Genomic DNA, 13189 nt, shown 5'->3' with positions numbered 1-13189 from the left:
TGCATTGAATGAGAAAGCCATGCAAGGCAATTCTTTTTTTTCTCTCAAGAAATAAGCATTCTAAATGAGACTGTAATGAGTTTTCTGTATCAGCTGGTTTCTAACTTTGGTAATGAACTGACATTTGAGGATACAAATATAAAACAGCTATTTTACTCACACTCTTCCCTTCCTTCCATCATGTTCTTCAATTAATCCTCGGAGTATTCGAAGTGAGGCTCATGCAGTGCGTGCATTCTCTCAGAAGGACCTTGAACAGAAGAGAGAGGAATTTTAAGAAAATGGGCTGTGGAAAAACTCAGTATGGAATACGATCTGTGGTTTGTATTTTCATTCATTTGGGTAAGGTAATTTAATTAAAACAAGATTACATCCGGTGGGAGACAAAGCTGGAAAGTGAATTAGGCTTTTGTTTGACTATTTGCATCTTGCTTCTGGCAAAAAAAAGTTTCCAGGCCAGGTAGGGCACAAAGTGAGAACAGGGCTGGCAGATCCAGGTTGAGGGGTCAGACCTGTTCTCAACTTCTGCTGTTACACAAGGGAGACACATGCAGAAGTCAGTGTAGGCATTGGACACCAACTGTTTTCTGGATATTGGGAAATGCTGGTTTTCTACTGAAAACCTTTGTTTTGTGACAGCAGCACACAAAGACAAAATGTGCTGCGCATGTGGCAGAGGAGAGCACGGCACCCTTAGCTGTGCAGTGGGGACTGAATTTCAGCTCCCCCAGAGCACAATGAAGCCCTTTAAACCTTTCTCACTCCAGTGTCCTGGGTAAAAATAGGGTTGCACGTGTTCGTGGGGAAAGCTAAGTAAGAAAACAACGGAGAGCTTTGGTGGCTTCGCATTGAGGGGTGCCAGGAAAGCTCCTCTGCGTAAACTAGTCTTACGCAAAGCACAGTGGACTATATCCGCGTATAAAGCATGTGTTTATTTGTCAACAACGACCGAACGTGCCAGCGCTACCCCCGGCACAAGGCCCGGCGCTCAGCGAGCGCAGCCCCCGCGCAGGGCGGGCCGCAGCCCCTGGGTCGCCCCGGGCGGCGGGAAGAGCCGCGGGGCCGCTCCCGCCCGCGCGCCGCCCCGCCAATAGCCGCCCGCCTGGCGGCCGCGGGGCCTGCCGGGAACTGAAGGCCGGCGGGGGCCGCCCGGCAGCGCGGCTCTCGGGCCCGGCGGCTCTGGGGCCGCGGTGGCGCTCTGGGAGCGGCTGGCTGCAGCTGCTTACTGAGCCACGGCGCGGGATAGCCGCCGCGAGGGGCTACGCTTCTCCTCCGGGTGTTCAGGGAGACGTTTCGGGGCTGGCGCTGGTCATTTGTGGCTCCTGGCACCTCACAGAGGTGAACCAGAAGGTGAACCAGGTAGCTCGCATGCCCATGGATGTCATCCGAACGTGACTAGCGGCCAGAAATCATCCGCCTCTCCGAATGTGCTGCACTGGGGCAGGGGAAGCCATCAGGGGGCACAGGCTGGTTGTAGGTAATTCCCATCGCAGGTGTGGAAGTGGCACAGGGTTAAGATGACTGCCTACCACCCAAACTGAATTAGTGTATAGCTATTTCCAGTCTATTAGTAGCAGCAGACTTAAAAAATCCCTTTTGCATCATTTCCTTCCTAGCAATGAAGGGCTAAAAAGGGACCTTCCAGGCCACAGAGTCCAGCCTCCTGCCATGGCAGGCGCATCCACACAGCCTCACACCACCACATCCATACCTGGTGCGGCCCAGAGCCGGCTCAGCTGCCTGAATGACCAGAGCCCTTTTAGACTCTCTAATAAGCTCTGCATTTTCTGAACTCATTCCCCTTTCCTCTTTGTGTACATCCACCTTCCAGCAACAGGCTTTTGGAGCTGCACCCTGGGGTGCAGTAGGGTCTCAGCAGTACCTTCCATCTTCCCTGTCTGCTCTGAATAGCCCCTGTCTCCACACCACACTTACAGAGGTTTTTTAATCACACCTATATGGCACTGATGATTTTAGACATCCTAGGATTGGTAAGTACCTCAGGGTCTTTTCCACAGTCCCCGTCAGTTACCGTACACAGAGAAACAGGCATAATCCCTGTTACTGGTCCAGGTTGCACTTTTCCAGCACTTCATTCTCAGCTAAGATCTTTTCCACTCCAGTCGATATTCTTTCTAGCTTGAAAAGAATTTTGCCACTTACCTTGCTCCACAGCATCGACAGCTTAATACCTGTCGTCCTGCTCTCCCTTCCCTACTTTGGCATTGCAGGGAGGGATGAGGGACAGTTCTCCAGCAAGGTACTCCCAGTCCGCCCAGAGTCCAGCAGTGAAGCACCTCTCTTCAGTTCCTGCCTTGGCCAGGAAGGTCATCCAAAAGCCATGCTGTGTCTTCTTTGCACTCCCCATCTGATCTGCCAGGGTTTTCTGTGTGGCTGAGCACTGTCATGCTGCTCTGAAGTTCTGCATAAAGCCTAGACAAAAGGCCAAAGATAGCATTGGTCTAAAGCAAGTGTGGAGGGAAGGAAGGCAGAAAATCCATGGCAAGAATCTGGCACAGTGACTTGTACCAACCGGGCATTCATTTCAAAGGCAGTTAAGTTGAAGTGCATGTTTAAATACTAGGTGAGAGCACAAAAGTCAGTCACCCTTGATTTATATTCCACGCAGTTACCTGGGTACCCTCTCCTAAGGGAAAAAACAGGGCCTGTAGATGTGCAAAAAAGTTTTGTAAAAGCTCCGGGCTTCAGGATCAACATGGATTAAGAGCTCTGCAGGTGCATGGTGCTGAATCAGCAATACAGCTCCCTTGCTGCAAGCCTGGAGGGGAGGAGGACTGCTCAGGTTTACTGACCAGGCAGTAATTAATAGGATGCCAAAGACCCTCTGTTTTGTCCTCATGGGCAATCCTTTACGTCTTTGCTTTAGTATGCTAAGGTCCTTTTTACCCAAAAAGCGTTATCCAACCTTTTTTTTTTTTTTTTTTTTTTTTTTTTAATCCTATGAATCTTCAATGACAGAGTTGTATCCTCTACACACCAAGCTAAAAATGAATGTGTGCGGCAGCTGACTACAATGCAAGGCCAGTGCTACCTTTCTGCTTTTGCTTACTTTGGTTTCCAAGACTGAATTGCTTAAATAAATCTTCCTGCACGTGAATTATATACACTTCACCGAGAATTTCCTGCCCTACTTATTTTGTTTTGTTTCTTCTTATGATGGTAGCTGCTCGTATTTAAGAAAGCTACCATCCAGACTTAAACCCTTGTTATTTTAAAGCTTATACATTATAAAACAACAACAACAAAAAACATTGTGTAAAACAACTCATCCTGCCCCAGCTAGCAGTCGTACTCGTCACATATTTGCCTAGCTTGTGATAATGTAGCAAAAAGCTTATAAAAACTATTCATATGAAATACCAACATTGTAAAACTGAATCCAGCCTAATAAAATTATATTATAGCAATATGGCTTAGACATGTCAGTGAAATAGCTGTTAGATCTATGGGAAATCTGAAAGGTAGCACTTTGCTTGTATGAAGTGAGCAAATGAAAAAGCACAACATGCTGATGCGCACAAGAATGGAAAAATACAGTTATAGACAGAAAAATGTCAACTGTACACAAGCAGAAATCTCAGCTATATTTCAAATACTATATTAAGGAATTAGTGCTAGGTTTTTCCCCCACTTTTCCGGGAAGCCTTTTTTTTTTTTCCCCCAGGAGTGAAGAACTTGCCTATCACAGAGAAAACATCTAAAGCCTGATTTCAACACCTTGGTGGCCCAGCGACCACTTGGTGACCAGCAGTGACAGTGTGATTCACGGGTGCTGTTGCTGCAGGGGAGGCACAAACCCGACTCCTGTCAGACAACTTTCCCCTGCAGTGGTCTTGGGGTTTGCACTGTACAGTTCTATTCTTCCTCCTCCTTCTCCAGATAGTATTTACAGGGGTAAGGCTGCCATCTTCTTAATAACAAGACATTCCTGGCTGTAAAGTTGACTTCCAATACCTCACCAGCCTCCTGTGTCAGCTTTTACTTCCCTGGTCACTGTGCCAGGGAACTGGGCCCAGTACAGAGTCCTGTGGACACCAGCGCACCTATGAGCCTGTGCAGCTCTCACACAAGACTTTTTCAGGAGATGGAGGAGACCTGCACCCAGACCAAGGAAACGTTCACCATAGACATCTACTCCACAGGCTGGAAAATATTTTCCGTAGGGACAACCCCAAATACCTCCTTTGTTTCTACAACCTTAACTTAGGCATTATTTTTACAATAGGTAAGACTAATATCTAGTTACCTCCGTAGCCACCTGACAGCAGCAATCAAAATGTTCCAATGCAGTTGTATCGAGCTCTCGCTTTTCAGCGTGGGTACATTAAGAGCTTTCTCTACACCTTCCCCTCATGAAGGTTTCTACTCAGTCCTAGCACAGACTTTCTGGGATGTTGTAAATTTCCACTTAAAAGCACTGATTCTTGTATCAGCTTTCCATCAAGTTGTTCTGTTAGAAGCCAAGGTCAGTAAGATTCAGGTCCACGTATATACTCAATAAAGAAAAGAGGAGCAGAGGCTTAGTCACAAACCAACCTTGATACCAGGACTCCAGCCAAACCAGTCCGTTCCTTTGTGGTTTTTTTCTAAAGAAATATTCTGAGCATGCACAGAGATCTACACAACATTTGGATAGTGCCAAGCCCTTGAAGAGTGTCCACCTTTGCTAACCGTAGCCATTTTGAGGAATGATCATATTTCAGAGGTGTTCGGGCAGACCATTCAGTGAGTTTCTAGGGTGGTGAAGTTTCCCCACCAGCTATGCAGCAGGCAGGCAGTTAGCCAGGAGCACGCAGTTTTAGCCTGCTTTAGAAACATCCAGATTTCTCAGACTTGTCAAACACCCACGTCCTGGTAAATACTAGCATCTTCTTTACACATTACAGTTCTGGTATAACTGTTAGAACTGACACCAGGTGTGGAAGACCATAGTATGGCATTTCTTCCATTGGTCAGCCAGAGGATGCTGCTACTCAGCCCACTTGAGAACAGCATGGACCCAAAGAAGGGTGTTTTCTGCAGCTCTCAGTCACTGGTGCCACTGGTGGCAGGGGGGAAGGGAGAGGAGGGGCACTTACAGATCCTCTATCTGCTTATAGGCACTAAAGTATAAAGAAACCAAAAGAAATCGTGACAACCCTGTGCTTTTCATGTAAATATGTAAAAAAAAAATATCAAAGGATGCATATTTGGCAGATAGTGGTTGCCAAAACTACCACAGGCTGCAAGAAAGGAACGGCTGTTACAGCACAGGAAGTGTTCCAGATGCACATTAGATGACCCTACTTCCCCTCCCTACTTTCTCCTTTGATATAAACCAAACCCAAACAGATACTCCTATGTGAACACGAGCAGACATGACATTCAAAAGTTATGCATTAAGGTTGTAACAGTTAAACTGACCTTTTAAAAACTTGCTCAGCTCTGAACTGGTTGATAAGGCTCTGATCAGAGATGCTCTCAAGAACATGTCTGCTCCAACTGCTCTGGTGGTACATAATTCAAAAAAATATTGAATCATGTTTTTGCCTGTAAATATTATAATTAGTAGAGATATGTATCAATTTGATCAGCATTCAACTCTAGAAAATGCATATCCTCTCTACTATAAATACCATATGTTTAACGATCCAGATTACACGCACTTTCCAATTTTTGGTTTTGGTGACAATCTTTGGTTAAAAACAGTGTATTTCTGACCTTTCAAGTGCACATAATACAAAAATGTGATTGTGTGCTATTACAACAGACCCTCTGATTCTAGCCTCTATTGAAAATAGGATTTATCAGTCAGGATTTTTTAGTGGAATTTTCATACGGCATGTACAATAATACATATTTAAAAAATGCTTTTGTTCAAATTAGTTGTGTCAAAACTTCCTTTTTTTGCTGATACCGATACAAAACCTGATACTGACAAAAATACTGCAAGTATTCATGATTAACTAAAATGATTTCAAGGCAAAAAGGCAACAAAAAATATACTAACGCACAAATAACAAACAGTCATGGTTGGTATTGTATGTATTATCTGACATCTTATGTGACTGGTACAGTCTAAATTTCTCACTCACTACTGCTCTTAAGTATTTTTAGAATCTCTTGTCCTTACTACACCCTGCAGCTGACATTTCTTAACTGTTTCCCACCATATAAACGTGCCATCTACTGGCAACCAAACACAACCAGAGCATATAGTTATAGAGAAGTTAGGTAAAGGTGGAGTCATGAGTCATTAGTCCACAGGTTTTTGTAGTAATCTGGAACATAAAAAAAGTTCAAGGAAAGTTGAGTTCTGTTAGTCAATAATTTTTTTTTGATTCTGCAGAAGATTGCAGAATTAAGACCAGATTAATAACTTCGGATATTATACTAGAAATGCCCTAAAGCACAGCTTTGGGTTATGCAAATCCTGAGTAAAAAGCATTTGCATTGATATTTCAAGTTTCCTCGTGTAACTTTAAAAAAGACCGACTAATTTATGAGACTTACGGGCGTTATTTTTCCCCCCAGCAATACTTCTCTTGGCAGGGAACTTACCTTGCAGCCAACCCAGTCCCGGTATGAAATTCCCTTCCAGGATGAAGGAGCTACGGGTGTGCTCTGGCCATGGGAGGTGGCTCTCTGATATTGATGTCCTCCTGGAGCCAAGTCCCTGGGTTGTGTCCTAAACCACAGAGCAGATACTTCTGTAGAACACCCGCCCTGACATGAACTAACATGCTAACGTTAACAAACTATATCACTGCATTACACATGTTATGTAGCCCTTAGACTGATTCTGTCACCATGATCTTATTTCTGGTACAGTATCCTGCTTTTACTGAGGCTACCTGCTCATCTCCTCTTTGCTTTTCCTACAGGTAAGCAAGCCTGTACTTTCTCATAATACATGGTAAGAGAATGGAGGGAGATAAAAATCATGTATTTACTGGGGACACAGATTTTTTTATATAGTTTTTTTTTTTTTAATGGGGGCAGTTGAAAATAAGATTACTTCATAAACTCTAGGCATTTATGAAATAATAAAATATTGATTGCTTAACCTCAATTAATACACCTGTGAAGTAGGTGAATTACATTGTTTTACTCATCCAAGGTGTTACCTATTATTAATGGAATCCTAACACCTAGATCTCCCCACTTCATGCAAGCATCAAGTAGCAAGATGACTGTAAAGTTGGTAGAAATTGAAAGGACATCCCAATCAAACATTTACTTTGTTGAACTGATTGATACTTAACTATATATACATTCAAAGTAGCAATGTAGATACACAGTAAAGAACAAAAGACAGTTCTTGTGATATTGCTGTGTAGACCAAAGCATTGATATTTTTGAAATTGAATCAAATTATCCTGGTGGTGGAAGAATTTCAGAAAGTTAATCAAACCTTTCCAGCACTCCAGTTTTCTCTTTATTGCCCTAATCAACAGTATTTTTTCCTGGAACTGACTGGACACACTCAGAACATACTGTACTACATGCCAGGCTCTGAGATCTTGCTCCATTTGTGTCTGTATACCTGCAGCCGCATTCTTTCCAATCTTCCACAGCATCTCGGAAGCAAAGGCGAAGGAGTAAGTCTCTGACCTCTACCTCCCAGCAAAGGAAAACACCTGTTACTGTGTGGTTGCATATGTACAGGGACAGATCACTGACCTCCGTCCTCAAACTCCTTCCAACTAGAACAACCTTTTCAACCTAAAGAGCTTTCATACTGCAACCACGTCCATATGTTGGGCAAAGTGTTTTCTCTATCTTGTCCTTAGCAAAGATGCCTCATCCTCAGACAGGCTGCTTCTCAACACAAAAAGCAGAAATCGTAATTAGGTACTAGTTTGCTATGGTACAATCTATCACAGTCTAAATCTTCTGAGCTGAGTGCTAATAAGGAATGTGCGAGTTTGTCACTGGGTCTTTCTTACATGCTTCACTGGCCATGACCTACTGCAAATGAACACCACAAATATGTTGCTTTTAAATTTTAAAAGCAATGAAGTCACATAAACACAATGTTTAGAAATACATTTTTGCAAAGACATTTGTATTTGGCCCTCTGAGAGATGGAACAGGTCACCCAGACTGAGGATTCTAAAGGAAATTGTACTGGCTTTGAAAGAGACTACTGGTCACTCATCCCAGTGATTCCATGGAAACCTCAAGCTACTGTCACCCACTGAAGCAGGAATTTTTTGTAGTAGTGAATTATAAGAATAAACTACATTTTCAATACATGCAAGTTTCCTTCAGGCAGGCATCCCTTTTTGTGGTATATCTATATATCTCAAATAAAACTAGAAAATCCCACCACAAAACCAACACCAAAAGGTCAAAATGTGACTAGGCCTCAGATTTAATTCAAACTTTTATTCATCATCTAATTCAAAAGTTAGGAATGGAAGTTATCTGGCCCTGAGATACTCATCTCATCCTTCTAACAAAACTGAACACTTTACGTAATTCCTGTGTAAGATGACAAATATTTACTACCTATAAGACATTTAAACATCTTTGTGGAGCTCTAACCCTTTATACTGGAAGTGATCCTTGCCATTAGATGCTCATATTTTACCCCTTCCGTCAGAGGCCTCAAATCAGTTGATTCCTAAAGCTCTCAATAAAAAAAAAGCGTGTGCAAGACACACACTCGTAGAACTGTGGTGGTCATACAATTTTATTTTTTCTTTTTCCTAACACATCCAGATCAGCTATACACACCCCAGCTGGAGAATGGGATCATCTTTTTACCAGTTTCTCATGGAATGGTTCTCAAACTCCTATCTGGGGTAAGTCCTCCTTACACGTGGCAAATTAGAAGAAAAACAGATTTCACTGACACCTTCAAATCTGCTGCTTCACATGCTGTGTTTGTATGGGAGCTGTAGTAAAAGCAGAAGACAATCTTTTTGCAGTTTCTTAGCTTTAGAAAAAGTACAAAGGTCTTTAAAATGTTATATAGCATTTGTACTAGGAAACCAAGATGAACACAAAACCACAGTCAGTAGGCGTACGGCAGCAGAAGCAAAGAGGCCGAAGCTCCGCTCAGAAAGCAGGAAGAGGAGGAGCTGCGTTACAGAGAGCAGGTACCAGAGCCTCTCCGATCACCACTTGCAGAAAAAGCCTCAAGACAGACAATGCCAAGACCATGAACAGTCTTTACTTCTATCAGTTTTTTCACAGCACAATGAGACACAGCACAAAGTTTGTACAGTGGGATCTGCAGACAGTTTAAAAACAGGCAATTTTCTTTAATAAAAAGCATCGAGGCTGAATATGAAAATATGAAGACAAACAATATTGCAGCTAACGATCACCTTGTTTGCTTTTGATTGTCTAAGAAGTCCAACTCACAGACTTCTCACAATGCCTTTAAAGTTCTCCACACTGTCTTCTCCAAACACCCCATTTAGTGTAAAGCTCAATGCGTACCAACTAATATGTGTGGTATGTTTCACAACCTTTTCCTCTTGCTTTCAAACCCTGTTTGCAGTGTGTGGGGAGATGCAATGACTCTCATCATACAACATTCTGATTCACAAAGAAGCAGCACAAGTGTTGTACATAATTTAATTTGCACTTCTGTATATAAATGTTTACTATATTGCACACTATTGCAGCACTAAAAAACGTCTAATTATTTGCAAAAATTAGTAAAATACTTTAAAGGATTTAAAAATAAGGGTTTTAATGCAACTGACAAGATAATAAAAAAGCAATTTACTTAATGAGATACAATCCTTTATGTTGGAAATGAAAGTTACATACAACTAGAGTACAATTAAAATATACCATATAGTTCAACACTTAATTCCTCAAATGTGTAAAATTAACAAGCTTCTACTGTCATAGATATACAATTTCTCCATACTGTGAAAAGGATTTTTCAAATTAAATACAGGTAACATAATATTCTGTAGTTATATTTTACGACTGTGTTTAAATGAGAGGGTTGTATAATACTCACATTGTCAAATGTACTCACTAACACCTTGGAAATTGCACACTTCCCCTCCTTTTCCAAAATAGAATCTCATTTCCATACTGAAGTCTATTATGCCATATTGGAAAAGTATTTTACTTTCTAACGGGATTTTCATAAAATTAAAAACTAGTATAATATCATGGCATTAAGATGACTTTTCCACTTATGCCCATGTAGAATTTAATCTGGATAGCAGACAGACATGTCAGAACCAATTTCCTAGACTTTTGTCTTATTGTACACGCAAGATGAATGATTACAGTATTTTACAAAACAGAAAAATCTCTGAACTTTACTAGAATTATAAATGTAATAATTAAAAATTAAAATCATAACAAAATCAAATTGTGATCTCCAACATTTATTAAAATCTTTTAAAGTTCATAAACGACAACAAAGTTACTGTAGAATTTATCGCATACAGCTAGCATACAGCAGCATGTCCTTGGTCTAAATGAAATACAAAAGATTTTAACATTTTCATACAAAGGATTTCTTTAAATTTATTAATGTGACGATATATCTTTGTTACATAAAATTTGCTACAGCAAAGTATCTTATACTTTTCTTGCACATATGTAAATATGGGTGGACAAAGACTGCATTCATTGTCAGCCTCCTAATGACGTTGTGCAAAAATGCTCAACAACCTAAACATACAGAAATGTTGGATGGTACGTTTCATACTCTTTTGTAAAATGTCTACAAAGGCTTTTCTTAAAGGAGTGTCATACAGATTAAAAGGAAGGAATGCCAGCGGTTTATTTGCACTGACATTCAAACAAATACAATGGCTATGTATCAATATAGCTCTTTTTTTTAAAAAAAACAATTCATCCTTGTATGCATGTAAATTTATCGTAAAATATGAGTCTAGTTTAAACTGTTTAGATGTGCTGTTTTAAGACAGGTCACTGAGACAGCCAGAATCAAGTGTACAAATAAAACTACTATGAATAAGTTTAAAAGCAACCCCCCAGAAAAGTGCTGAGCCACTGATTAACATTGAAATAAATGTGTAAAAGTGCCCAAAGCTAGCACATGGTAGCAATATCTTTTAAGTCAGTTGGTGAGAGTATACAAAACATAATTAAGCCCAAATACTTATATCTGTGTGACCATACATTCTGTTTGATTGAAAGAAAGTAGGTTAGAAATGAAGACACAACGCAACTAAAATAAACCAGCTGTTGCAGTTTTTAAACTTTGTCTCTTTTCTTCATGAATGAAGTGCTGTAATTAAAAAGAAAATGATTGTAGCAGTACTCCATCCTCAGTTTACTAATATAGTATACCAGAATAAAAACTTGGCAATAACCTTATTCTTAACAGCTAACAAAAAATAACCGTGTTCATCCAGCGATGCATCTAGAACATTATTTTGCATTTGCTAAACCATTTGTTTTTCACAGCTAACGGCAGAGCGCATTTTGCTTTTTCTTGTGTGGTGTTTTTTATTGTAATGGAGACCTTTTTTAATCAAAAAAGGCTCAAAACAAGGAATACACTGGGAGCCCAAACACTGGCTTTTTGTTTTGTTTTTTTTTTAAAACAACAAGATAAAGTGTGAATCAAAATTAATCATATTCTCTACAATACTGACCAAAACTTGCTTTAAGAGTTTAGGGTTCACGTTCTTAAAAAAGCCATTTCATACCTGCCAACTGAAATGCTGGTAAGTCGACTTGGTTAAATATGGTCCAAAATCCAGACCAGGTGGAATTACTCCCTCTCACAAGACTGTAAGCTTTCCATGGTACAGTCTGGTTATGGCAATTTACTTACTGCCTAGGTGGGAAATACAAAGGAAGGAGGCAGTGACGAAAACTGCAGGGATGTAGAAAACCAAGGCACGGGGTCTAGCTACTGTCCCCTACTTAAGCCATCCAATTAATTCTACTAAATTTTGGTCAGTCTCCAGGAAGAAGTGTTTTTAAGTTAATTTAGCAGACATTTATATGGCGATAAATACTACCTTCAAAAATGCTAAAAATGTTGGCTAGGTTTAGTCTGAGCTACTAAAAAATTATTATAAACTGTAGCATCAGACACAAGACAGACAAGAATTATTGGCTGGCACAGACTAGAAGCAACATTTATCTTTCACTTCAGTCTAAATCACACTAGCCGCAACACCTTCCATTTCACTCACACAAATAATACATTATTCAAAATAAAATGGAGCATTCTTGGGTAAAAAACTACTGCATTTTAAAGGGGGAAAATGAACAATACACAGAAACAAAGAACGACAGAAACCAAAGTTAAGTAGGAAAGTGGTCTATTATTCTGTGTTACTGCACAAACAGTGCTTGCTTAATTGTGCCTAGTTAGAAGGGTTGGTGCAAACTGCACACATGGAAGATGGCAATAAAGACCTCAGTCAGCTTTGTGGAATGAAGTAACTAGGTAACTGTTTTGACATATGATGGTCTCAGCTCCACCTCATCTGTTAACAGAGTGCAAAGATCCCAATGTGAGCCCTGATGTCATCTTGTCCTCTTACTCCTACTAAAAATCAGCAAATTCTTTTGCACATTTTTCTGTTAGAGACGCACGAATATCTTCTTCTTCATAGTCATCAAAGTTGCTGGTATCTCCAGGGCCTCTGCACTTTGGTATGAACGGAGCCTCTACCTGTATTTCGGGGAGGGGGGGTGAGGGGGAAGCACATGAAATGTCATTGGCTTAATACCCTTAGACTTAACATCGTGACAATGAGCATAACAACATTCCTCAAATCCTGCCAAGAAACTAGATATTATAGCTTAAAGTTGTGACACATAAATGAAGCCAGCCTAAGAAGGTGCAGGCCGAAATGTATGAATGTAAGTTGAAAAAGAAAAATAACTCGCTGACAAACATCCACAAAAGTTACTTTGACTTTAAAACAGAGTTTAGTTCTCTTCTTGCAGAAGAGGCCCTGCTCTCTTCAGCTGTGCGGTGCGGCTCTCGGCACGGTGACGGCTGCACGTAACAGTTGCACAGTCATGGTGGAAGCAGAGCAGATTGACTGCCCATCAACACCACTCAAAAATCTTAAAGCGGTTTGGAAAGCATCTCCTACTTACCAACAATCCTCTATTTCCAAATAAAAACTAACTTAATACTAGTTTAGAACAATTTGTTCTGCAACTCCAACAAAGGTTCTCCTAGGACCTAACTATAAGTGAGAAGTTAAAG

At 40.8% G+C, this 13189-nt stretch overlaps 2 protein-coding genes and 1 long non-coding RNA gene across 4 annotated transcripts in view; 1 reads left to right on the top strand and 2 right to left on the bottom strand.

Annotated features, from left to right (window-relative positions):
• The first annotated feature begins 267 nt into the window (after nucleotides 1-267).
• Nucleotides 268-11547, top strand: LOC308071318. Its single transcript, XR_013931083.1, has 2 exons — nucleotides 268-320; nucleotides 8728-11547. It is a non-coding gene; the product is annotated as an uncharacterized lncRNA (long non-coding RNA).
• On the bottom strand, nucleotides 313-8861 carry LOC308071314 (uncharacterized protein). The gene is made up of 4 exons (XM_080406573.1): nucleotides 8773-8861; nucleotides 6562-6688; nucleotides 5425-5507; nucleotides 313-2433 (listed from the first exon to the last, which is right to left on the bottom strand). The coding sequence occupies exons 1-4, from the start codon at nucleotides 8781-8783 to the stop codon at nucleotides 2304-2306; spliced, it is 351 nt and encodes a 116-aa protein (XP_080262699.1). The 5' UTR covers nucleotides 8784-8861; the 3' UTR covers nucleotides 313-2303.
• PRKACB (protein kinase cAMP-activated catalytic subunit beta) overlaps nucleotides 10831-13189 on the bottom strand; it is a 74260-nt gene continuing 71901 nt past the window's right edge. For both annotated transcript variants that reach the window (XM_080406565.1, XM_080406564.1), the window contains exon 10: nucleotides 10831-12643. In XM_080406565.1, the coding sequence (XP_080262691.1) occupies nucleotides 12518-12643 (126 nt within the window). In that variant the 3' untranslated portion in view covers nucleotides 10831-12517. The remainder of the gene's footprint in view (nucleotides 12644-13189) is intronic.

The sequence above is a fragment of the Falco punctatus genome, assembly GCF_963210335.1.
Source record: "Falco punctatus genome assembly, chromosome: 11".
NCBI classification, from domain to species: Eukaryota; Metazoa; Chordata; class Aves; order Falconiformes; family Falconidae; genus Falco; species Falco punctatus.
Note: the sequence above shows the minus strand (reverse complement) of the source record. Positions and strands in the feature narration are given on the sequence as shown.

Bases quoted from the DNA above. Each gene is read 5' to 3' on its own strand.
- LOC308071314 (XM_080406573.1), bottom strand. The intron at 5,508-6,561 runs GTAAGTTCCCTG...ATGTACCACCAG, and splicing joins GGGACTGGGTTGGCTGCAAG to AGCAGTTGGAGCAGACATGT. The intron at 2,434-5,424 runs GTCAGTTTAACT...CCTTTTGTCTAG, and splicing joins GCTGAGCAAGTTTTTAAAAG to GCTTTATGCAGAACTTCAGA.